At 37.9% G+C, this 27247-nt stretch overlaps 1 protein-coding gene across 2 annotated transcripts; it reads right to left on the bottom strand.

Annotated features, from left to right (window-relative positions):
• Positions 1-1530: 1530 nt before the first annotated feature.
• Positions 1531-27247, bottom strand: tlk2 (tousled-like kinase 2). Of its 2 annotated transcripts, XM_079889161.1 has the most exons (28): positions 27048-27247; positions 26450-26538; positions 25802-26046; positions 25253-25302; positions 25115-25175; positions 24879-25018; positions 22882-22988; positions 22070-22135; positions 19119-19201; positions 16654-16725; positions 12575-12641; positions 12418-12461; positions 12198-12296; positions 10667-10774; positions 10483-10575; positions 8951-9061; positions 8709-8845; positions 6791-6943; positions 6636-6702; positions 6441-6538; positions 6212-6293; positions 5823-5914; positions 5439-5528; positions 5092-5261; positions 4851-4986; positions 3646-3757; positions 3446-3553; positions 1531-2197 (listed from the first exon to the last, which is right to left on the bottom strand). In XM_079889161.1, exons 1-28 carry the CDS (start codon positions 27209-27211, stop codon positions 2024-2026), a joined length of 3018 nt encoding a protein of 1005 aa, XP_079745287.1. In that variant the 5' UTR covers positions 27212-27247; the 3' UTR covers positions 1531-2023. The 2 variants fall into 2 exon arrangements, with proteins under 2 accessions (XP_079745287.1, XP_079745286.1); XM_079889160.1 differs by lacking the exons at positions 22070-22135; positions 22882-22988; positions 24879-25018; ... (3 more) ...; positions 26450-26538; positions 27048-27247 and adding an exon at positions 20063-20722.

Here is a 27247-nt window from a genome sequence, read left to right as displayed (position 1 = left end):
ACAGTACAAAACAGCTCTTTCGGCATTATCCTGAAGATTGTAAGCATTCATTTCATGTGTCATAGAATGTAAGAGAGGCTCTCAGGAGCGTGTGTAAAAGTCACGTCCTTCACATAAAAATCTGTGCTGAACACAAAAGATGATGTTTTGAAGAATATGGGTAACCAAACAGTGCATGGGTACCCCATTGACTTCCATAGTATTTTTTTTTCCTACTATGGAAGTCAAGGGTGAACTAGGCTGTCCCTTTAACTATTAGAACACTGATTTAGTGAACTAGCAGAATTAAATCTTTTTATACCATGGTCTGGGTGAATACTCAATTCTGATTGGCTGTAGGGTGTCCATTAAAAAGTGATAGAGGACACCTAGTAAATAAACCGTCAGGCGTAACCAGGGAAACCAAGTTATTGTTTGTAAAAACTTTAGATTTTGATTGTAAAAGTAATTAAAATATAAACTAATGTTTTAAAAATGTGTTATTTGGCAAGTGACCATGGTATAAGCGGGTTAATGCCCTTCGAGGTGTCCATTGTCAGGTATTAATGGACTTCCGCTGCACGTCGGACGGTTCACGCCTTGCCGTCGTCCATTAATACCTGACAATGGACACCTCGTCGGGCATTAACCCTTACTTAGAACACATGTGAGCAATTTAGAAGACAAATAATGCAGACAACACAATACATTAATAACCAATAGTATTTAATGATCGCTCCGAGTTCTGCCCTGTACCCCTGAAATAGCTCCGCCCTCGCTAGAGAGTTCTTTCCCACAAACAGTAAAACAGGATCAGGCAATTAACCGCATCACCAGACCTAAACATATATGACTGTGTAATTTTTGAACGCATTTGTGTCTGTATGTTTCTATGTGAGGCACAACACTTTTAATCAATGAAAAATAAAATCTAACTTTATCTCATTTTCCAACATTAGATTCAGTCCAAAGACAAAATGAGAAACAAGAACATACTTGGGGAGGGGGGGGGGGCGGCAGTTAGTGTCGCTAAATCTAAAAGAATATGCTTCCTAAAATCCATGACATACCAGAATAAAGCAAAAAAAAAAAAAAAAAAAAAAGGAAAAGAAAAAGAAAAGAAAAATAAACACTCAAGTCAAACAGCACCACCTACTGGTAGAGCTCAGCTTTGGTCATAGAATAGGGGTGAGAAGGACAAAGACAAACCTCACCTCCAGAGACAAACAACTGGGCTAGACCTGTCCATCTCTCACAATGTACAAACATCTGATTCCCAGCATAGACAATCAGCTAACATAGAGGTCCTGATGCTGATTTGGCCTCAGCATTTATTATGTGATCTGAGATCAGAAAGGCGTTTAAACTAGGGTTGACTATTGTTGAAATGAACCCACTGAAAGTATTGCTTCCAAAAGTTCATAGATCCGTTCCAGAGGCAAAAAATAACAAGTAAGAGCGAGGAAAATGGGCCGGGACAGGCTTTGTGTCAGCAGGGAGTGTCTCCAGATTCTTTAGGAATATTGTACACTTGAATGCACATTAATATGAGTGGGCTTGTCCCTTTAACGGTGTTGCCATGTAAGAAGAAAAAAAAAAAAAAAAAAAAAAAAAAATTCAAGCTGACCTCGTTATAAATGTGTCTATACATGTGTATGCATGTATTTGTGTATTGTGGGGTGCAGGGCATATACCAGTCTCTTCCACCAGTCTGAGCAATTGCAGTTCGGTCCTTCTCATGTAATACATCCTTATTTTGAATTCCTCTCGCTCTGGCTCACTCTATGGGGCGCTTTTTAGTCCCCACCCATCCAAAAAAAATGAAATAAAAACAAAACAACCCTCCAGATGCCTGGGAGAGGAAAAAGGGTGGAGGGGGATGCGTCTCGTCTTCATCCCTCTCTTACTCTTTCCTCCTGCTCCCTCGTTTGGCAGGTAAGGGGTTCGAGACCCCTCCCACTACACTGCAGAGAGGGGCAGGGCAAAATGCAAATGCCCTACACCCCATTCCTTCGATCAAAACAAGCGAGGATGGACGGGGCTCTCAATTTGAGGCGCTGCTGTTGGAGGAGCTGGAGGTGGAGGCGACGGCCATGCTGTTGTTACCGGTGGCGGCCACTGACTTGCGTATGTGTGGGAGGAGGTAGGGATCACTGGCCAGCTGGTGAACGTCAATACGGTCCTCCTTACGGTACACTAAACATCTGCGAATGAAGGCCTGAAGAAGACAAGGAAAATGCTCATTTATCATAGCATGTTCAAGCAGAACATCAACAACAATTTTTTAAATGTTTTTGAAAAGTTTATTATGCGCACAAAGGCTGCATTTGATTTAAAAAAAAATACAGTAAAAACAGCAATACTGTGAAATATTAGTCTTCAGTGTCACTTGATCCTACAGATATCATTCTAACATGCTGATTTGCTACTCAAGAAACATTTATTAATATTATTATAATCAGTGATGAAAGCAATTGTGCTGCTTTTTTTTTTTTTTTCATGATTCATTGATGGAAAAAAAAAGTTTAATTTATAAATGTATTTGCTGATCAATTTAATGCATCCTCACTGAATAAAAGTATTCATTTCTTTCAAAAATATATTTTTTATTGACCCCAAACTTTTGCATGGTAGTTTAAATAGTTATTATTCCAATAAATACGAATAAATGTCAATTTAAAAGGACAAGGGATGATTTATAATTAGTCAAATGCAGAAAAGAGTTTAAAAAAAAAAAAAAAAAATCCACACTGGAGATATACTAGTGGGACAATTTGGATGTAAAAGGGATTTACAGGAGAACAGTAACCCTTATTCATGACACTCAGATACTTCAACAATCCTAGGACTGAACTTCTCTGCTCTGGGATCACACCATGGCCAGCTTCAACTCATCCTCCCACCAAATGCTGGAGTGATGTATCCCGATTGTCAAGCAGAAGGAGTTGGATTAAAATATTCTGAGTGATATCAATCCACAATCTGCCTGGAATCATATTCACACAATGTTGGCTCATTTGTCCACAGGAGAACTGGCCCCCGGCTGAGCCTGGTTTCTCAAGGTTTTTTTTCTCCATTCTGTCACCTGATGGATTTTGGGTTCCTTGCCACTGTCACCTCTAGCATGCTTAGTTGGGGACACGTTATATTCAGTAATATTATTGATTTGACTGCATTGACACTATTGGATTGAACTGAGCTGGATGATTACATCACTGTTATCTACAGAGCTGATTTACAGATGAATTGATCTCATTCCATAATTGATGAACTTTAAACTTTGCACTATTGTCTTTTTAGAGCTGCTTTTCAGCAGAAATGAATTCTGTTTGCAATACTGATAAGTATTTTCTTGTTTATCCCTGTAAAGCCACTTTGAAACAATCTGTATTGTAAAAAGGAGCTATATAATAAAGGTGACTTGACCATGAAAGAAGAGAGGCAGTGAACTGTCAATAAAAGGTACCTTAGCTTCAGGTGAGACTCCTGGTTTGGGAGGAAACTGCACCTCTGTGGCTTTGAGAATAGTGTTCTCCTGGAGGATGTCCTGTTGGGATTGATTATGACCGAACGGCTGTGTGGAGAAGTATGAAAATGATGAGGTGAGAAAGATACTAATATCTCAGTGGACAGTGACTATGCAGTCAGGATTAGAAAATGTACAACCTTCTTCCCATAGAGGCACTGGTAAAAGATCACTCCAACGGACCAAACATCCACTTTGTTAGAGATCTTAGGTGGCTCTTTTCCAACCACAAAGCATTCTGGGGGAAGATACCTAGAGCGGAGTAAGGCAAGAGTTTTGCATTTTGGGCTTAGCTGCTTATCCAAACCTTCAGACCATAAGTGACTTAAAGGATTAGTTCACTTTCAAAAAATGTTTTGCTGATAATTGACTCACCCCGATGTCATCCAAGATATCCATGTCTTTCTTCAGTCGAAAAGAAATTAAGGTTTTTGAGGAAAACAATCCAGGATTTTTCTACACAGAATGGACTTCAATGGCAACCAACTATACCAATGTTCAAAGAAGGCTCAAATGTCCGTCTCAACGCTGCTTCAAAGTCTCGACACGATTCCAGTCGAGAAATAAGGGTCTTATCTCACGAAACGATTGGTCATTTTCTAAAAAATAAAATACATATATATACACTTTTTAACCACAAATGCCCGTCTTGTACCATCTCTGAGATGCGCCACATATTACATCATCACGTTGGAGAGGTCACAAAAAAAATTAAAATAATAATAATAATAAATTAAAACAAAGATGTCGGACGATTTTGAAGTTGGAGGAGAAAATGAGATGACATTTTTTCGGCCTTCCCTACCTTTTTGAACTGGAGTACACAGACAAATAACTTGATAGATGACGTGACGCGTGACCTTTCCAACGTGATGACGCAATGTGTGGCACATCTCAGAGATGGTACACGACGAGCATTTGTGGTTATATATATATATATATATATATAATTAATTTTTTTAGAAAATGACCAATCGTTTCGCGAGATAAGACCCTTATTTCTCGACTGGGATCGTGTCGAGACTTTGAAGCAGCGTTGAGACGGACATTTGAACCTTCTTTGAACATTGGTATAGTTGGTTGCAATTGAAGTCCATTCTGTGTAGAAAAATCCTGGAATATTTTCCTCAAAAACCTTAATTTCTTTTCGACTGAAGAGAGAAAGACATGGATATCTTGGATGACATCGGGCTGAGTAAATTATCAGCAAAAATGTTTTGAAAGTGAACTAATCCTTTAAACACTACCTTAAAATCAACATTGTCAACTTTGTGTTGAGGGAGATTTCACAAAATTTGCCCAACTTCAAGAACTTCACAAAATCTGGTCACTGCAGACCACTCACCAGTATGTCCCCGCCCCCTGTGACGTCAACTCCATGCCGTCCACCCCATAGTTGTCGTCGTCCATGATCTTGGACAGCCCGAAGTCTGTGATTTTTATCTCTCCACATGCTGTGCCATTCACCAGCAGGATGTTACCTAGACAAACACAAGGATCAAACTTCTCCATCAAAATGGTGCCGTTCTCATTCCTGGCCCAGTACAGAAGTTCAATGGTCTGCGGATGTCATACGCATGTCCTACCTGGTTTGAGGTCGTAATGAATGATTGGTGGGCGGATCTCGTTTAGGTACTTGAGAGCATTGACGACCTGCATTATGATGGATCGGGCCTCTTTCTCTGACATTAGCTTGTGCTGTTTCAGGTAGAAATCCAGATCGTTCCCCTCACAGTACTCCAGAACAGTGCAGAATCTAGAAACAATACCACATAAAACAATTTATCTCTCCACTTTAAGGAGTGAAACAATGGAAAACAAAACTGCACCAATCAAATAGGTTGATTACCCCAAATTAGTGAAAATGAGCTTGAAATGAGCTTCAAATCAGAGACAATTCATATTTCAATAAGACAAGAGCAAGTTTACTCACGAGTCAGTATCCAGGGAGAAGTAGTCATACAGTTTAACTATTCTGGGATGGTCCAGTTCTTTATGGATCCTATATTCTCGACAGGCATGCCTAAAAACATTTCATGTCAACCCATTTTAATTAATAAGTGGTGCTGAATAAACTTTTCTTTGACAGAATAATGGACCATATCTGAATCTTTAAACATAATGAGAACAATTGTATTGGTATACAAGTTAATACATTTTAGTCATGATTTATATGATTTTATATTTTTAGAAATCAGGCCTCAGAATTCCAGTCTGGTTCAGAGAGAGGAATGCATTCTGGGACAAGCACACTTGGCTACTAATGCTGAACCAGTAGTTTTTAAGAAACAATGCTGGAACAGGTGTTTGCACTCACTTGTGATAGTTCTCCTTCTTTTCATCTCTCCAGTTCTTATTAAGCTGGTGAATCTTCACAGCCACGTACCTCTGCTCAGTCAAATCAAAGGCCTGAAGAAAGAAAGAACAGGGAGAGAAAGTCAGACACAAATATCAGCACCAATCGATTAGTGAAGCTGCCTAATTTATCTACTTTTTTTCTTCCATTTTCATTCTATTGTGCTCCCTCCAACTGTTTTTGAAACAAAGAATGTCTCTTATGTGAACAGCCCATGATTCTTTCTTTAAGATGCCCTAATCGACAAGTCTTCCAGTCAACCCAATGACTAGTTGATTATGAAGATATGTAGATTTGACCATTCCTAAACCCAACTACACATTCACATTTCCCATCACAGATCTGCTTACCTTGTATACCTCACTGAAGCCTCCTCTGCCCAGCAGATGCAAGAGCAGGTAACGGTCATTTAGCGTGGGATGATCTTTAAACCTGAGAGTCGAAGAGACAATCGGACAATGATGTAATAGATAAATCCACCATAGACCCAGTTTAAACACTCAAAAGCCTTCTAAAAAATAAACCCTGTACTGAAACCAAACAGGCGAAAGTGTGGAAATAAACTTTGAAAGTGCATACTGGGAGTTATCTTCATTGTGAATTCTCTTGAGCTCTCGGATGTGAAGATTACGCACGCGCTCCAACCGTTCCAGCTCCACTTGAATCTCCGCTTCCTCCTGCCACACACACACACAGCAGCCAGGCATTAAGACCCGTTTCCATGACAACACGAATTTAATCACACTTGTAATATGAATGTGATGATTTGAATACCTTCTTCAGGTGTCCAAGTCTCAGTTTAAAAATTTCTTCTTGCTCATGGTATTCTGCTAAAGATAACCTGAGGACAAACAAATAAGGACAAAATCCAATTAAGTTGAATCGCTAAACTACTCAAGGCCTAACATGATGGAAGAAAGAAAACTCACATCTCGTTCTCCGCGCCGTTGCTCTTGCTCTTGCGTTTGTTGGGTTCTAGGTTGGGAGGAGGAGTCTGACTGGCGTTGGGCGGTTTCTTCTTCATCAGCAGTTTCCTCTGCCTCTCTATGTCCTCTCTCTGCCCATTGACTCTCTCCTGTTGTCTATACAGACACACAGCAGCATAAGAAAGTTAAGTCTGATCAGTAGTTTCATGCTACAAATTCAAGTCATTTTTATTTTATACAACACATTTCCTAGCTTTACTTTCCATATCATTTCATAGTATTCATAAAGTTCTACACACCCTCCACTCTTTGCATGTTTGTTTCTTAAATATTTTGGCTAATATGATTATACTAGGGATGCACCAATACCACCGTTTCCAAAACGAGTAATTTTTAGTACATTTTCATTACATTTGTAATTTAAAAAAAAATGCTGTGCAGAAAAAAACAAAAGAATACGGATCATATTAGTTGGCTTAATTCATTTAGCTAATTGATATTTCCGTCAGTTATTAGTTGTGCTTAATAATGCATGTTAAATGGATGGTTCACCCAAAAATAACAATTCTGTCATCAGTTACTCTCCCTCAAGTTGTTCCAAACCTGTATGAGTTTCTTTCTTCTACTGAACACAAAATAAATATTTTTAAGAATGTTGGTAACTAGACAGTTGATGGTGGCCATTGACTTATATAGTATATGTTTCCTACCATGGAAGTCAATGGGTACTGTCAACTGTTTAATTACCAAACAGATTTTAATTATAGAACAAATTACCATCTTCTTTTGTGTTCAATAGAAGAAGAAAAATTATACAGGTTTGTTTACTTTTATGATGGATGGATGCACTTTTGTTGGGCTTCAGAAATGTTTTTGTACCATTCAGTCCTTAATATCCTGGCTCTTCCCAGCTTTATAATTTAATGTAACTCTGATTGTGTTTGGCTGAAAGAAGAAAGTCATATACACCTAGGATGGCTTCAGGGTGAGTAAATTATGGAATAATTTTCATTTTAACCCTTTAATGTGTCAGCTCAGAATGATGCATGTTGTAAATTTGATTTTTAATTTTAAATCTCTTTTAGTGCAGAAAATCTGAAGAAAAAAAGGGTTAACCCAAAAATCACAATACTACATAGTTATGAAAGATTTCATAATTTTAATATAATTTTATAAGATTATAAGATATAATTTAGGTCCTGAGGTAATTCACTCAATCTCAGTCGGAGATTAATATTTTGAAAATAAAGTGGTACATTTTTTTCCGCAAACAAAGCACTTGCGCCGCTTTACAAAATTAGGGTTAAATCACTAGAGTCACATGGATTACTTTAATGACGTCTTTACTCCCTTTCTGGGGTTTTAAAGTGGTAGTTCGTAGCTGTCAATGGAGGGACAGAGAACTCTCAGATTTCACTAAAAAGATCTTCATTTGTGTTCCGAGGATGAACGAAAGTCTTAAGGGTTTGGAGCGAAACGAGGGTGAGTAATTAATGACAGAATTTTTTGGTGAACTAACCCTTCCTGAAAGGACAGTGTTCAACAAGTTGTTGTCTGTTCGTTCGTGTTTAACACCATGCCAGCTTCCACTGATATGTTCATGGTGAATAATTTAAAATGCATTAAAAATGTTCATATATGATGTTTTGAAAATCTATTTTCAATAAAATGGTAAAACTGACTTGTGTGTAGTACTAATCATGTGTGTACTACGTTCATGTCAGAAGGCTATGAAGGTCTGTGCACATATGAGCACCCAGCAAGATCCTGAAAGCACCACATTCATTCATCTTCCCTGAACACAGACCTGAATGAGTCTTATGGCTAGCTCTCTACACACAAACGTGGGGTGAAACTGACCATATTCTACATTTGCGTAGTCTCTGAAGTTTAAGAGCGCGTGTATGTGCAACTCACGCACTTGACTAGATTCTGAAAGGCGTAGCCATCTGTCCACTGCTCAGTAAATGAGGCTCCGTGCCGTACGGTGGTGAAATGGCCCAGACGTAGCCGGTCCTGCATGCTCTTTTCTCTGCATGCAATTTTCTCCTGTTTGGACTGAAAACATACCCACAATTTATTAATTGCATTATTATAACAATGTAACACATACAGAACACTACCAGACATTAACTATCATGTCGTCTCTGAACACACATTTACCTTTTCGATAAGCAGTTTCTTACTCATGGTCACACATTTATTGAGTCGTTCTTTACATCGTTCCAGCAACTTCTGCTGCTCATCGATTTGTCTGCGCAGGTCACAGTTCACCTGCAGTGCACAAACACACCAACATAAACACGGTATTCTTCAGCAGTGCACTTTAAAACCTGATAGAAGCCACATTTCATTCATGTTGAGTCAAGTGTCATTCACGCTAGGGCTGGGCGATATGGAGCAAAAAATATATCTCGATATATTTTGCTATATCTCGATATACGATATATATCTCGATATCTTTACAGGAAAAAGAAACCCCCAAAAACTACTGCAAAAACAAATATGCCAAATACCACAAAGTCTTTTTTATTGAAGTGCAAAGAGGTAGGCAGTTCACATAGGAACAAGTGCTTCTGCAACATTTTTAAATAATATATTTTCTTTATTCTTTTTTTTTTTATAATTAAAACTAACATCATCAAGTACGATTTTTTTTACTTTGAGCAATTCTAGAGCTATAATTGACTCTAGGAGCATATAAAACAAAACAGCTCCTTGGAAAAAATTTAATGTAATATTGTAGTAGTTATAAATAAAGGTTTATTTTAGTTCAGATTAACATTTGAGGCAATTGTATTCATAATGTCAAAATAAAACCGACGTAATGTTACTTGAAGGCATTATAGCCTACTATTCCTGCCAAACCTCCATGGTTGCAGTAAGTGTTACTACAGTAAATCCATGGTGAATGTTGCTGATCTGTGGATACTATAGTTCATTCATGGCACAATGTTTCTCCTGGTTTCCACGTCAGCGCTGTTTGATCCGTTAATAATGGAGAAATGTGAATGTTTCTCACTAGATCTCGCAACAATGTTATTACTTCTGTGGCGAATTCAAATGCTTTCTTTACTGGATCTCTTATTAGCGCCGTGTAGTAACAGTGTCGCATGATCACGATTGGCTCGCGCTGCTTTGGTCCAAACTGATAAACGGTCCTTCAACCACATAATAACGAGCAGTTTCGTTCCACTTGCATTACGTTTGCCATTTGATGTTGGGCAATGTTGTGGTCGCGCCGGCGTCTCTTACATTATGAGCGCGCTTGCCACGAGCAACGCGCCTACATTTGAAATAACGACATTTTTATAAATATAAACAATACATCGATATATACGATATGTCAAAATCCATATCGTGTTTAAGAAATATCTCAATATATTTTAAATATCGAGATATCGCCCACCCCTAATTCACGGCTTATAGATTCATAATAAAATTCTTTTTTTTTTTTTTTTCAGATTTATGAACAAAATCTCTGATGGTCAAGGCTACATTTATTTAATAATAAAATACAGTAAAAGCAGTAAAATGAAATATTATAATTTAAAAACTTTTATATTTGAATTAAAAAAAAATATTATCACAGTATTGTAAATAGCAATGCTCTGTATTCACAGGTTCTGTTCTCAAAAAGGGGCAACAAAATATCTAGCAGATATTCATATCGATGCAGTGTGTGAAAGTCGTACCCTGAGCAGGTCGTCAATTCGTCCCTCTTTCTTCTCCAGATCTGAACTCTTACTGCTCTCCAGCGCTGCTAACTTCTCCATTGTCAACTCAGACTGAAAAAGAACGACCGAAGCTGGGTGTTAGCATGAGGATCTAAAAGTGTCTGTGTAGGTGTGAGTGTGTTTTTAGAAGTGTGCGTGTTACCTGTGTGGCTCGGTGCTGAGTTTGTGTAGAGACTGGCTTGTGGGAACAGGAGGAGTGGGAGAGGTCTGTGGTTACTGAGCCGATGGAGGAGGGGCTTCCTTGCTGCACCTGTCAATCAAAACCAAAAACGTACTTCCATCAAATACAAAATGTGACCCGAAAGGGTCTTTGATTAAAAAACTGGCCACTTTGCACTTGCCAGTCCTCTGCACTGCAACTCTACAATCATTTTTATAATAATAATAATAATAATAATAATAATAATAATAACTGCTACTGTGACAGTACATGAACAAATATAATTATAACTTCTTTGATTATAATGCTTGTACTGAACTGCTTGAACACAGCTACAGAAATAACTTGTCATCTTACTACTAAGCATCAGTTACAGCAATATACAATTTGCAATGCACACTATATGTATCCCTGACCTCTCATCCATACAGTTTTCAGGTTTTTTAAATTATTTTTTAATATCTATAGTATTTATTGTTGTAGAGCATCGCTCAAAGTGTTGTTTTTACTGCCTAAATGCAAGTTAAACATGTATATATGGCTGAAATTACATAATCGATTAAAACCCAAAAATGTAATTTCTGTCATCATTTACTCGCCCTAATATCATTACAAACCCATACGATTTTGGTTGATCTTTAAAACACAAATGAAGATATTTTTAATGAAGCCTGAGAGGTTTCTGTCCCTCCATTGAATGTCCAGGTAAACAAAACCTCATAAATACGTTGAAAACAAATCCATATAAATCAAAGAGTTTAATGGCAGTCTCGAACGCTTTATATGATGAGCAGTTTTAAATTACATCTAAACAATGATCGATAGATTCGACACACATAGATAGAGCACACCACATCTGGTAAGCACGTACGTATGTTTGAGTGAGTGAGTGAGTGAGTGAGTGAGTGAGTGAGTGAGTGAGTGAGTGAGTGAGTGAGTGAGTGAGTGAGTGAGTGAGTGAGTGAGTGAGTGAGTGAGTGAGTGAGTGAGTGAGTGAGTGAGTGAGTGAGTGAGTGAGTGAGTGAGTGAGTGAGTGAGTGAGTGAGTGAGTGAGTGAGTGAGTGAGTGAGTGAGTGAGTGAGTGAGTGAGTGAGTGAGTATGCTCGAGAACCAATGAGATTTGTTCTATTGCGTAACACACGCATGATTCCGTGTTTACCATATGTGATACGCTATATGTATACAAGTTAAACCTGTTCATCACATAAAGCGATCATATCTCTTCACAAGACAATTAAATGGTCCGATTTATAATTTATAAATGTATTCATTTAACAATGCCTTTATGAACTTTTTGGATCGTCTAAATTTTAGTTACCAGGACTTTCAATGGAAGACCAGAAAACTCTCAGGAAGGCTTGCTGGTGCAGTCGATGTTACCAGTGTTACACGGTGTTCGGCGGGTTTAGAACAACATGAGCGTGAATAAATGATTACATTTTCATTTTTGGGTCCCTTTAATAGTTCACTACATGAATAGAAAGAGAGGTCTAGATGCAAGAAAGAAACTCACGGCAGCAGGAGGGTTGGAGAGAGAGTGCTGAGGAGAGGAGCGTGCCACTGGAGGAATGCCACGTGCTGGACTGGTACCAGTACCACTACCCCCTGCAAACTACACAGAAACACATGAGTTAGAGGCTAAATCAGAGGAAAAGAGCACGGAAATAGAAGTCAAATCAGAATGGGGGTCAAATGGTTATTAATGACAGAATGCATGAACTACATGCACCTACCTCAAAATAATCACTAATTTTGTGTCCCCTCCCTCCTCCTTTGCCTGCGTGGGGGAAATCAGAACAATAGTCATTAAGAGAAAAGACACTCTAAAAGATGTAACATTGCCAAATGCTCTGGTTCTCATAGCAGGTCCAATCAATCACATCAACTTACCCTGGTTGTCAAAAGGGTCTCCTTTCCTTTTACGTGTTCTCTGGTCATTAGATTTCTTCTCTGGGGTCTGAGTAGGGAGACAGAAGGGAGAGAGAGAAAGAGAGACAGACATTGTAAGCTGCCAGGCGAACGCAAGAATCCATGACATCACTTCATTCCACAACCCCATTCATTCCAGAAGTTTCCATTGAAATGTTAGAGGCTCATACAACCTGAAAGACTGGATATCATCCAAAGACTACAGAGAGACGACAATCTCAGTATATATCTGCCCGTTTTCAAATAAATTGCATCAGTTTTAGTTTATAACATCAAGTAATGCTGTTTTTGAACAAAATGGTTAAAGTCTAAATTTGCCAATTTTCAATCCGCTTTCTATTGTTACGAATCACAATGTCGGTAGCATATATAAATGAAAAATGGTTACTAGTTGTCCATGTTACCTGGACTTCTGTGAAAACTACAGATTATATTTTTTCAGCTTTATCGGTGAAAACTGTATCGTACTACGTCTAGAACGGTAGTTTCTTTCAGTTTTTCCCCTCTGCTTGGCCTAAAACACTGTGGGTCTCATTCATGAAACATTTGTAAATATACGAGTAAATATGTGAGTGATTTGCGCGTAAAGAGACCTTCCCGAAAACTCTTCTCCTGATTGACAAATACTTCGTAAACGTGTGTTGAAAATGTGATAGTGAAATGTGTGTGTGTGTGTTAATGAATTCCAATCAGTCGTCAATGGGACGCGCGTGCACGCTCATTCTCAATTACCATAAATCCCACCCATTAAATCCGACTGACAACTATATATGGGCATCATATTATGACACCAAACGAAGGATTTTAACATGTCTTCTCAAAAGCGAATGAAAAAGAGAAATTTCTCAGATGCAGAAATTGAAGTTTTATTATCAGAAGTTCATTCAAAACGCCACATTTTATTTTCAAGCGTACATAGTGGCCTATCAGGTCCTAAAAAAAAGGAAGCTTGGCAGCATATTACAGATGCAGTTAATGGAGTTTCATCTGTTAATCGAACAGTCCCAGAAGTGAAAGAGTCCCAGCCCTATTGAAAGCAATTCATTATTTGATTGAAGTGTTCCGTTTGCAGATGCTATTACTGGCTCTCATAATAAAAGTAAAAAGAAAAACCGTATGTAATTACTATATATATATAATATTTTTTCAAAATGCTGTGTAAATATGTACCCGATTAAGGTGAATTAAAATGCAGCCTTATTAATGAGCAAAACGTTCGGATGTTAAACGCACTATTTACGCGTGGCTGGGAGCAGGTGTAGATTTCTTTCGTACCAACTAACATTTGGAAAATACGAACATTTTAATGAATCCGAAAATTTACGCCAGAACCACTTCACACACGATTTACAACAAAAATTCGTTCTGCTCGTGTTTCATGAATGAGACCCTGTGTTCGTAGTCATCCAGTTTGAAATGTTGTAGGTTTTTACAGATTTTCCATCACGGCATTCTCTCCGTATTTTTGACTCTTTGTAGCCTTTAGCCGCTGCCTGAAACGCACTGGATCCTTCACTGGAAACCGAAAGTAACTCACTCGCGCTAAATGTTTACTCTTGGAATTCTTGCACCTGGGAACAATACAAGTCAACACCATTATGACAAAGTTCAAGAAGTATTTCCTACTGGGCATTATGGATGTTGCTTTCCTAACTATTTGGCAAAAGGGAAGACAGCAGCCTTATTTCTCTGTTTTCTCTAGTCAGGTAGCACAGATTTAATTTTAATTCACCTTTCTACTGTATAGGCAGCCAAGTTTATTTAAAAGCCCATTTTGCAAGCGGTGAAGTAGCCCTTTAACTGTTCTTCATATTCATATTTCATTACTTCCCCCGTTCACAACGAGGACGACCACCATAACATTTTAGAAGTTGTTCTAATTCTCCGTCCAGACCACAAATATAACAATAACAACAGAGGAATGATATCATTGGTGTCATATTCAGTAGGGCTGCCCCCTAAAAGTCAACCAAGCGTTAGTCAACCAAAATTTCTTTAGTCGGTTGGTCTCCAGAAAAAAAACTTCACAGGAAGTGGCGAAGTCTCGCAGTCCGTGAGGGACAGATCGTTAACGGTGAGTCCTTGTGATAATTACGGTATGTCGGGCAGACGTTCCACCCAGACGTTCACCAATCATCAATCGACCTCAAATATGGCTTATTTGAAATTGAAACGTGCAAGTAGCAGCAACTTTATATGGCCACTCGCTAAAGGTTAACCTAGATAGCATTATCCGTTAGAACACCAGCACGATCTGGCATTTGTCCTGATAACAGCGGAAACAACTTAAAATACTATTTTACCATTATACAGATAAGAGCAATACATCATTTGAAACTTATTTGTGTAAACTCCATTAACAAAAAAAACGTGCTTTTGTGAAATAAAGAAAACAAACAGGATGCACTTGCTGTCGTCTGTCTCCGTGAATTGGAGCATGTCACAAAAATGAAACGAAACTCAGCATAGACTATTTGCCTCAGACATGAGCAAAACAAATACTCTCCGCTTATGTAATCTGTATGAAAGGTGCATTTCTCTAAAGGCGCGTCCACTATACTGAGAAGATGAGAGTCAGCATTGACACGGACTCAGAAAACCCTAGTTTATTAATAAATAACTGAAAAGTCTCTGTAGCTATTTCTTCAGATACAACCATTACATTTGCCGGAACTTTCTGAAATATTTTTCCAGCTGATGAACAATTATAGCACAAACATTTAAAGCAACAGATGACATAACTGCAGTACGCTTATATTAAACAGAATGCCATCATCCATGCCATTGTTAAGATACTTTTACAGTTATTGTTCCTGGTGTGAATGGAACTTTAGTCTTGCTTTCTGTTGTTTGTACACTTTAGAGTTGTAATGTCAGTCAGTTCTTTGAGAGAACATAGGCTACATTCTAAAATTCATTGTTAATTTATCTACATTAAAATGACGTACTATCTGTTTGCCTGCCCAATGGCAGACAGGGTCATTATTTCAGAAATTTCTTAAGTTTAAAATATGTGCACACTTTTGTTGTGCATTTCACTGATTAACAAAATCCAGAAGCCAAATATTAGGGGCTGTTTACACCTGGCCACTTCATGCGTTTTCTGTGATCGGATAGCTATCCGATCGTGAAAAGACCAGGTGTAAATGCCCTCCGAAACGCATTCGAGACGGATTTGAATCCGATCGCTCAAACCACTTCAGGAGGAGGTCTGGGCCGCATTCCAGATGAAACTAGACAAGTGTAAATGCATCTGGTTGTTGAAACCACATATGTAAATTGTACTCCTCCCAAAAATGCTAAAAAAAATAAATAAACGTGTGAGAGCGTGTTATATGTTATACCCAGATATGACGACGCTACTGGACCACGCATCACCGCAGATGAAAAGCTGTGAGCATCTATTCATTAAGCCAACGTGCACACTATCGCAAATGAAAGTGAAAGTAAGTCGCAGATGCTTATCACACAATCATCATTATTAAAAGTAAATTCTTAAAAAACGAAATTATCTTACCAGGGCTGTTGCCGCATCTCTCTTATTGCGGTCTTTGATTTTGAAATTTTAGCTGATGATCAATAAAATGCAGCTCAAATCTGTTACTTTCGGTGACGTTCACACCATTAAATCTGCATATAGCGTGGGAATTGAAGATCGGATTTAAATCCGTTTTGCAAAAACACATTTATGTGACCAGGTGTAAATGGAATCGTTTTGATAAATCAGATAGCTGTCCGATCTGAGAAAACGCATGAAGTGGCCAGGTGTAAACAGCTCCATAAAGAAAGGTAAAACTAAATCCAGGTGTAAAAAAAACAGAAGCAACAAAGTCTTCCCAACCACAAGCACTGGGTTATCTTATTGGTGAAATAAATAAAACATGGCACTAACTACAACATTTGAACACCAAGCTGGACCTCCCTGACTGTCAACATGAAACATGTTAGCTGACAATTGCATCACTTACTATAGACCGAAGCAGGGATACTTTAGAGACTCATTGACTTCTTCACATCATGAGCACAAAATGTGTACTAACCTCCAGCTCTTTGTCACTGAGGGAGCCCACGCTACACAAGCTCTGGTTAGATGACTCGTTGTGTCCAGAACCCTGTAGAGAGGAAGACAACAGATAACTTGATATGCATTTCCTAAAAGGAAAGATCGGTGCTTGTAAGGCAGGAAAAAAACAGTGATAAAAGTCTTTAGTTCAGTGAAAATGAAACTGAAACACATAAAAGCCGCTTCGTAGTTGGCACCAATACCAGTAAAATTTGTTGAGCAAAAACTGTTGAATCAAGTACTTTAAAAAAACCTGTCCTATTTTGTCGTCCATTGGTTATATCCCTGTTAATCATCGCAGTTTCCGATTCAATCTCACACTTAACTCTTTCTCCGGCCTTGACAGAAATTTCCACCTTTCCGTGTTTTCACTGTTGTACGTTGTACGTTGCTTTTTTTATGAATTCAAGTTAATGAATTCACACATTCAAGTGTTGATAAAAAAGGAATGCATGGGTAAAATAAAGACAAGAGTGTTCTTTCTTTTGATATATTGCATATTCAGACTTTGCAGTGTACTTAGCAGCATGAAAAACTAAACTTGCAAGCAAGAGAAGAGCCCTTTATGATCACTAAAGCGGTCAATCACTAAAACAATTAATTCTGCACTCATGCAAAAACTCCTGTTATAATAATTTTAAAAAAAATTTCTTGTACAATTGAATCTCTTATTTAGATTATATGTTCACTTTGTTGGTTATAATGAAAGGAATCACAAGCGTGCGGCTCACGTTGTACAAAAAAACTTGTGAGTTTTCAGCAGTGTTAAGTGGATTCTGACTAACTTACTGACTCGGACCTCTGACAGGCCATTGTGCACATGTGCTCAACAGATATGATTGTGATTTGCTTTAATGCTTAATGCCTGTATAAAGTTTTTTTGTTTTTTTTTTAAAGCAGCTGTAAATAGAAACCTTTGACACTCAGAGCGCTCAAACAAACACGAAGCAGCATCTATCGGACAGTACCGAATATACCCAGTCCTCTGTACTACCGGTGCTGCAGAAATTCTGGTACCGACATTTTTTTTTTTTTTTTTGTACTGACTGACTGGTATTGGTAGTACCGGTAGGTTTGACAACTCAAATCAAAATGGCTTTTTTTCTTGAGGTCAATATCAGCCATGTGGGGTACTGGAAAATGTTAAAAATGCCCAAAATAGCTTTAAAAATAGGCCTATTATTTCAGGCACTCACGTATACAACACCAACACTTTAATTATCCAATCAATTCTGATCCAATCACAAAATGAATTGGGTTACAAATGGCAATTCATAATGACTTCAATTAATTTAGCTAATTGTCAGATTGTCATCCACAAACAGCAAAATATGGGAAAAAAATTAGATCGTGATTTTCCCTTGTTTCCCTCTCTATTTTCCTATTTCGAAGACTAATACTGGCTAAATCTGCCTCCAAGTCTCTCTCCTCATTGCCTGTTGACCTAGAGTTTAATGTTTTAGAGCTCAAGAAACTAACAAAAAAAGTCCAAAAAGTGTAGCTCTAGTTCAGCGAGAAAGTAGCAGCTGAGTTTTTAAATCATTACCTTAGTTTTTAAACATGTTATTAATGAGCCCTTGTTAACTCAAATTCAGTTGTGTAACTAAAGCCTTCCTGCTCTGAGCTAAACAAGCAATGAGGTACAGAGAGAAAGAGTGACAGATGCTGGTCATTCTGGTCAGGTCAGGCTAAATCCCACCACAATCCAATAACAAAGTGATAAACACCCCTGTGCAGCACAACTACTGACTATTCTTAATCATTTACTTGGTGAAAATTCTCACACCAAACCAAACAGATGCAGAGAAAACGGTCATACTAAACTCTCACACAACATCCAGCATTGGCCAGTCAGTGGGGAGGACTCTCGTGGCCATGGCAGTGACCAATGAACAACTAACACTGAAAAACTGACAAACCTATTGTCCTACTCAGAACTGATCCCAATCTTTTCCTCAGTAAAAGACACGTAATGCAAATGCCGATTGATATCCAAAGTCACTTCCACTAAGTGGAAGTTATCGAAACTTCCGCTTCAGGCTTTTCGATTAAATGAAATCTTTAAGAAAAAAACAGTGTTTTGGTAAAAAGAAAAATCCTTTTGGTGCATCATTAATGGGACACCACCTTCACTTGATAATCAAATATATTTTTGGTCCAAAACGCTGTCCCTCTTAGACTAATGCTAATGACATGCATGAGCTTTTGCGGAAAATGAGTGAAACAACAGCTGGGGAACAAAAGGAAAAGGAAAATTTAACTTCACATGTAACTGAAACTGAATGTACGAAAGTAGACAGGCCCAGGGCCTAGAAAAACACATGAATGAGTGAAGAAGATGAGGTCTAATTTGAGAGGGAAGGTATGTGCAGGAATTAATGATTTTCATAAACAGATAGGGATGATGGGGGCAGAAATATATCAGTTTGAGACTGGACAGACCTTGGCAACTCCGACTCCTGTGAAACGGGCCTCCAGCAACTCCTGCCTGCGAGGATCCAAGCTGTGCAATTCCTCCATCATGGCTGGAAAGAGGGGAAGAGAGTGTGCATAACATTATGTAGCCATAGTGATGCTGACAGATTGACGGGACAGTGATGTGTATGACATGTTGAGTCATGTGTCCCCAATACATGTTTTCGAGAGCATTCTGAGATTCATGACTCAGCCTCGCCACCACCACTCATTCAGTCATAACTCACTCCAACCTAAAGCCATTTATCCTATAGATAACCTACGGGAAAACACCATGATCATGCAAGATCTTAAGACATGTCAAACCACATGCAACACAACCTGCAGTGCATTTAGCAAAGGAACATTGTTTCTTATGAATCAGTCTTGTTCGCGACTAGAAAACAAATGCAATCGGTTCAAAATCATACACTGTTATTAATATTATCCGAGGAGGAGGCTGGGGGGAAACATGCACAATGAACAACTCTATATCTACTTCATAACTAACCAACCAAACTATTACAACGTTAGAGCCACCCCACCACCGATTTATATTTTAGTTAAATCTCACCCGTTACACGTCTAATATGATTTAAAGATTCAATTTGTCAGGATTCCCTTGAACTTGTAATCTTGTTTCAGAATATTACACATTATTTCAGGATTACTTGATGAATTGGCATGGTCAAGTTCTCATTCTAGTCCAATCATTAGATGTGTGCGATTGATTGAAATAACCGATAAAAATCAAGAGAAATAACGTTTTAAAGGACAAAGAGTTCACAAAGGATCAAAACAAAAGAAACAGTATATAAATACCGTCTCAGTATCGCTTTACCCCTGGGTTTTGCTTCTATTGTCTCTTGTTTTTACATTGCCCTGCGAATTCTTCCACTAGCCTCCTTAAACCGCAACATCTGTCTTTGTACCTGTTTTATTGGTGTCTTTTCTCCCTCTTGCCGATTAATTAGATCTCCTTTCTTCGACCGTTCTCCTCCTCTGGTCTCCCGTCTCGCCCTTCCCGTCTCAGCCCGACATCTCAGGGTTAGGCCTCAGCCGAAACCCCGACCCTCGCCTGCGCTCGGTGCCTGCTGTGTCGCTAGGGGACGCCAGCTCCGCGTCCTACTGTAGTCCGAGGACTGCGAGACCTCCGAGGCCTTGATCTCCCGAACCCGCCTTTCTCCGCTGGCCTTCTGCTATAACTATTTTCTACCAGATCTGAGACATGTGGTACCTCGCTGCAGATCCACACCTAATGATTTCCCATCCAAAATTACTCGATTCGCTTCGAAGTTAGTTAATTGTGGTGTTGTTTTTGAGATATTTTGTTTCTCGTTCGTCTTCGCTGCTCTGGGTCAGCACCGAACCGGGATCAAGTCCTGGAATGATAAATTGGCTCTTTAAATTCCGTTCCAGCCTAACGTCTCCTTTTAGAAAGATTAGTTGATGTAGACGAAAAGAATCATTTTCCCAATCGGATTCGCGAAATCATAATCGATTCGGTTCTCATTTTGTGCAATGTAAACAATAATTGGTAAATCTCATATTTTCTCGTGAGATTGTGCAAGACATTTCTACCTTTCAACCACGCCCATTTCCACTAGCAAACACTTATCAATGAAAGGACAAATAAATGTTTTTTTTCCTATATTTTTATTATAGGGTTTTATGCTGTGCACATGCAGCATTATTAAAGAAATATAACGTCAACTTTACTGTTGACATGTTTTTCCCAGCTTTTGCATTCAAACAGTATTAAATAAAGAGTATAAAACTTGAAAAGTAAACAACTTCTTGGACAGTAACTCAAATTGTCCTGTATTATAGTGATTATTTAGGTTAAATGACAGAAATGGTGATTACTCCTATTGGTATAATATAACACTTCTCAATGGATGTATACCATGTAAAATGTAAATAAAAATGTGATTGTTTTCACTATAATTTTTATATAATCGCTAAATTAACTAATGTAAATGAATAATTTAACTGTGAACTTCCACTTTTTTCCATTTTGCAATTACTGGGAAATAATTTTATTAGCCAATCAAAAACTTTCAAGCAGAGCAAAATAAATAAAAACTTAAGATTTTATCAATTTCCGTGACATCACAGTTTTAAAAATTCCTTATATTTCCAGGTTTTCCACGAATGTGGGAATCCTGTTTTATCGACCTCAGAGCCCATGAAATCAACATTGGAGTTTTGTGACTTTCAGTCCACATTTAGCTTTGTGTCCAGTAAAGGACTAAAGACAGAAGAAAAAAAAAGTAGCTGACAATCAGAAAGATGCTTTCATTTGATACCATCATGAAGTTTATTCATAAGATAAAAAAAAGTCCTTAAAAACATCACTCAGTATGATGAACAAACAGTTTATGGTCCTCAGGTGCATCATGGGAACTCATGTCCTCCATCAGCATTCCCAAGTAGGCTGCATAAGATTGAGTCTCCATTCCACTCAGTGCGTTCAGCACGCTTAATGGCATGTTTCAGCAGCGCAACCTTCAAAGTTGTTACAACCAGTCCATCATCTTTAAAACAACCATGTCACCACATTCTCATGGTTCAGCCCCGATGTTCTCGATCTCTCCAAATAAGCAACCTTGATTCTAAGGCGGCGCCAGGACCTTGCGATACTTGCACTGTAACCAGACTCTGTACATCGTCAGCTGCTTTCCTCTGTTCACCTGTAAGCGCCGGTCCACCAAGTTCTGCACCTTCTCCAAGCCGGCACTGGAGAACAGATCATGCAGCTCATCTAGAAGAAAATGACAAAAGTAAAAAAAATTATATCCCTGTAAAATGTGTGCCATTCTTTATTAACTGCATTCATATTACACTATTATTTTGTCATGATATATTGTACAACCAAAGCTTATTCATCAAATAGAGGTTATTATAAGTGTACAATTTAAGTATAAACATGCATTTACCTTGTGTGAAAAAGTAGACACGTGTCCCATCCCCTCTAACATAGAAATTTTCAGACAAGCACCTCCCTGATTGAGTAAAGGACAAACGATTAGGCCTGTTGTTGTATTGCTGTTGTTTACTGCAATGTCAGCTTCACAGGCCATTTATAGGCAGACGCAGTTTTATTTAATGACAAATACTACATTTTTGTACTCAAATTTTACAAAAAAAACTTCTTCAAAGTTTGTCCTGATGTTGTCCAAAGTTTGTATTGAAAATAGTGCAGACCAAAATATGTTTTACAGTAAAGGAATGCTACAATATGGACATTTTGGTGGTTCTTCTCCCATCACAATGAGGCCTACTTGCTGCATCCGTGCGAGTGTTTTGAACGCGACTCAAGACAACCTACTGCACTTTACTGTATTTATTAGTATTTTATCATAATTACAATGTACTTAAAGTACATAGTATAGCACTTTATTGTATATGTGTATATGTATGTGTACCCCGTATTAGATGCCCTGTCTGCTAACTGTGGTATCTCTTATAATATGTTGTTGAATATTGTGGCGTCTTTTAAATTGTGTTGTATCATATTTAATTTCAATGTTTAGCCTTGTTACCTGATATTATGATGACCTGACGGGGGATTGCAGATGTAAAATAGCCTTGGGGCTAACTCTGGCATATTTACATTGCTGAAAAGCTAAGATGTTCATTAATATGCATTGTCCCTTTTAAATAAATAAATAAAATACTGCAATCCAAAAATCTTCTTTGAGAAATTATCTAAAAAAAAGTTGACTTTTCACAAGGATGTAACATCTACCTTTTTTGAAACGAAGCTGTGCCATGTCAAAGCGACCATAGTCTCTCAATAGTAACACTCCTCCGGGTTTCAGCAATCGTGCTAATCTATTAATGGAGTTCTGCATCCTGAAACAGATGGAAGTTAAGAAGTTAATGCACTGCTAGTGGTCGAAAATCAAGAGGGACACTCTGTTATGTTTATTGTGTGATAATGACATTGGCCCTGCTGTAAGCCGACTTAAAAGCACACTTATTACACGGTTACATTTCAAACAAATCAATAGACATGAAATAGTAGCTCTCTCAACCATGTAGGAAACCTGGACTTAACAGTCACTATGCAAAAATAAATAATAATGCCGCAACTGACCAATCAAAATTACATATCATCTACCAATAGTTTCGACAGCTTTTAAAGCAGTGGTTCTTCAAGACAATATTCAAAGCCCTTTGTCTCTAAGCTGATATGTACTTATGTTGCAGGGCTCGACAATAAGGACTGCCCGATGGCCTGGAGCCAGTGTGAACGGCGCTCGGGACAGTTGACGGAACTGTCACTTGCCCGAGCGGGCCAGTGTAGGGGTGTGCGTGATATATATCGTCTATGATATCGTAATTGTTGATTTAACGATCTGACATTATCGAGCATGTCCCTCACTTTACAAAAAACACACCCATTGAGTACACGCAAACACTACGTACGTGATGTAGCCTAGACTAGCGCTCGTGCACATTTAGAGTGTATGCTTTTACTGCGTGATTTAGTCTATTATAATGCATCTAGAATGTCCTCAGATTCAAGATAGGGGCAAAAATCCCCCTGTTTGTCTTTTATATTTATGTAATTTAATTTAGTTAACCAATATTACACGAAGAGCACCATTTTCTCCACATATCAGCATGATTACAAATGAGAAATTGATTTAATACAACAAAGTTTAATAAACAAGTTAATATTAAGTGACTTATATTTTAGACTGTTTCGCTCTATTCTGCCAACGAAAATAGTTCCAAACAAAGTCCACAGCAATGTTTTGAGTCTCTGAGCAACACACGATGGTGTATCTTTACTGATTGAATCAGCTTTTATATTTTCAACATTTCAAAACATTATTTATTAATCTTTAACTGCTCTACACTGATTAACTTTAATAAAGGTTGATCAATAGTTATTAGTTATACATTAGATTACAATTTCTGTACCTTAAAATCTCCTGTTTAAACCTACATGAAAAATGCATTCAGTTTATTTCATTTACATGTTTGTTCTGTTGTATTTATTTGTGCTATTGCTCGTAATTTGATTATTTGCTCCTATTTTATTACTTACAGTTTAAATGAGTTAATCTAGTAGCGTTTGGTGTCATTACCTTATTTATTATGGTTACATGTATCAAAAATAACAAAAACAATACTAGGGTTATTTTATAGGCCCATTTTCTTTCATTTACTTTATTATTTTTTTGTTTTGGGGCCGACCGGGCCAGTAAAAAAAATCCTTAGCGTTGAGCCCTGTGTTGTAATTAAAATAAATATTTAGCATTTTAGTGAATAAATGATTAATACATTTAAGAAATTATGCTTATATAACTCAATTTAATTCATTTTAGACTTACTGGGCCCCGCCTGGAAGTTGGTTGAGAACCACTGTTTTAAATATTACGTGCTTGATGGGAAGAGATCATTTGCAGGGTATCAGCCGTTCTAATTACGCATTGTTTAATACTATTTTCAAGACCTTTCCAAAAAAATGTTCAGACCTTCACATCACTCCATCAGCTTCAGTGCGAACAAACAAAAATCACCCTGCTCAACAGAGCTAAACAAATGGACCCTTTTCACATTTCTGTTAAATTCTGGACATTAAGTTTTTTAAAGAAAAAAAAAAAAAATCTATTTAGTACTGAAAATATAATAATAATAATAATAATACCTTTTTAGAGGGAGGGGATACAAATAGATTTAATAGATTTCTGTCCTAATTCAAAACTCACCCACGGTGTCATTAACACTCACTTCTGTGGATGCAGGGCAGACAACACAAATATGAGGACAATGACGTCCAGACTGCGGTCTGGCATTGGATACTCTGCAGATGCATCACTCATATCATGGACGAATGCGTGACAGCGCGACGAATCATACTCAGGGTTTGACTGCCAAAAAAAATGAATCAAACTAGTTTAAATAAAGGCATGCTATGAAAGCTAAATACAGATTTCTTAATTAAAAGAGATCTTCCTGTTACTTACTTTGACAAGGTCAACAGCCGTGCTGGAGAAATCACAACCATAAACAAAGAGACCTGGGTCACTGCAAAGCAAATAGAAAAGAAGTTGTTTCATCTGCATGAGTAACAAACACTATGGTTGATTTATATCTGGACTCACTTGTTGGTTTTTAAGATGGGAAAGACTGTATTGCCTACTCCACAGCCCACCTACAGACCCCCAAACACACACACAAACACACACACACACAAAAGGTGAAAGTGAGCATATTCTACTGACAGGGCTTTCATTCTAATACTGAACAGCTCACCCAAAAATGTAATTGCTCACTCTTCAGGCCCATTCACACCAAGGATGATAACCACAATCTTAACGTAATATAGTATCGTAATATCGATAGCAATAATGAAAATAGCACAGTGAAACAATATCGTTGGAATCACTTTCAGAACCAATTTTTCCACAGCCAATCAGGACCTATCTAGCTTTAAAAAGCTCAAGGATTTTAAGAGGCAGAAGGGCAGGCTAAACTCCAGCAATATTGCCCACTGGTGCAGCTTTTTATTTAATCAACATTTTTTTTATAATTACTATCGTTCTTGGTGCGAACAGGCCTTAATTCCATATAATGAAAGTCAATGGAGTAAGGTTAATAGTTATTTGGATGAACAGCCCCTTTAAAAGCATCTACTGTATTAGAAAACTCACCTCCAGGATGCGATAGGATGCAGAGGCTCCAGGAAATTTAGTGTCTGTGTGTGACGAGGGAACATCTTCGCCATTTAACAGATACTGAACTGCGGTTCCCATCTCCTCACTGTCCTGTGGAGCCTTTTGTTGAGGAGCCAGCTCAGGGAACTCTGTAAACAGCCAGTGGCGATCCTTGAAGAAGCGGTTCTCGTGAATGGTGTAGAAATCGTTCCAGTACTCATTAGCCCTGCTGTCAAACTCCTCTGAAAGAGAGATATGATCAAAGAAATGAAAAATCCCTCTGAGCAAGTGTTTGTAACCAAGGCGGCAAAAACCTGCTGATATAGACAGTGTTGTTATTGTAAATTAAAAATGATTTAAAATTGTTTTATAGGTATATATAAATAAATATAATTGAATAAAACCTAAACTTAAAAGAAATAAAAAAAAATTGCATTGGCAACTAAAAATAAATAAGTTTGAGTTAATATACTGAAATATACAAAAGCACATAAAATTAAAATGAACACCGAAAATATAAAGAAAAACTAAAAGCTAATTCAAAATATGTAACTATATTTAACTGTATTTTTGCATCTTTAAATTGTATTTTTATTATTAAAGCATTATAAACATTAGGTGGGTGACCGATGAAGTGTTTAATACCTTGTTTTTCTGCTGGGAGAGGTTGACAGTTTTCCTGCACTTTCTTCTGGGCAGCCTCCTCCTGTTCTGCTGACCACTCCACATTATCCCTACAAGAGGTGAAACACCATCACAAATCAGGTGTATTAAAACGACGGACACATATAATTGTACAATTATGTTGATTAACTACAACAGCATACTGTTTTTGTTATATATACTATATAAATAAGCTATTCAGTGCTTTATTTTGACATTCTACATACATCATATTTTCACACATATTCATATACATTAATTATATTGTATATTAGGTATTCTGATAATGGTCAAATATAAGTCCTTTATTTTAATCACTCCACAATATAAAATATTACATGTTTTGAACTTTCTAAAGAATTAAGTTCCCACCCATTTTGACTTATCAATTTCCGTGACTTTTCCATTAAATTGTGATTACTGTAATAATTATGTTAGCATTTTGGAGTTTGTAAGTGTAAGTGTAAGTGTGTGTGTGTGTGTGTGTGTGTGTGTGTGTGTGTGTGTGTGTGTGTGTGTGTGTGTGTGTGTGTGTGTGTGTGTGTGTGTGTGTGTGTGTGTGACAGCCAGTCTTACATACCACGCGTTGTGCTGAAACACCTGTCGCGGGTCTGTGAGGAAGCGAGTGCCGAACTGCGGTCGCTTCTGGGCCTCAGTGAAGTCCTCCGTGGGTCCATTAGCAGTTTCTGGCATGTTTTCTACGGAGGAAGAATCAGCAGCAGCAGCAACAGCAGGCGCCGCCATGATGATGATCTTGTGAACCGGATGCACATGGTTGTT

This window comes from Squalius cephalus, assembly GCF_949319135.1.
Source record: "Squalius cephalus genome assembly, chromosome: 1".
Taxonomy (NCBI): Eukaryota; Metazoa; Chordata; class Actinopteri; order Cypriniformes; family Leuciscidae; genus Squalius; species Squalius cephalus.
This window is presented reverse-complemented; position numbering and strand designations above follow the sequence as displayed.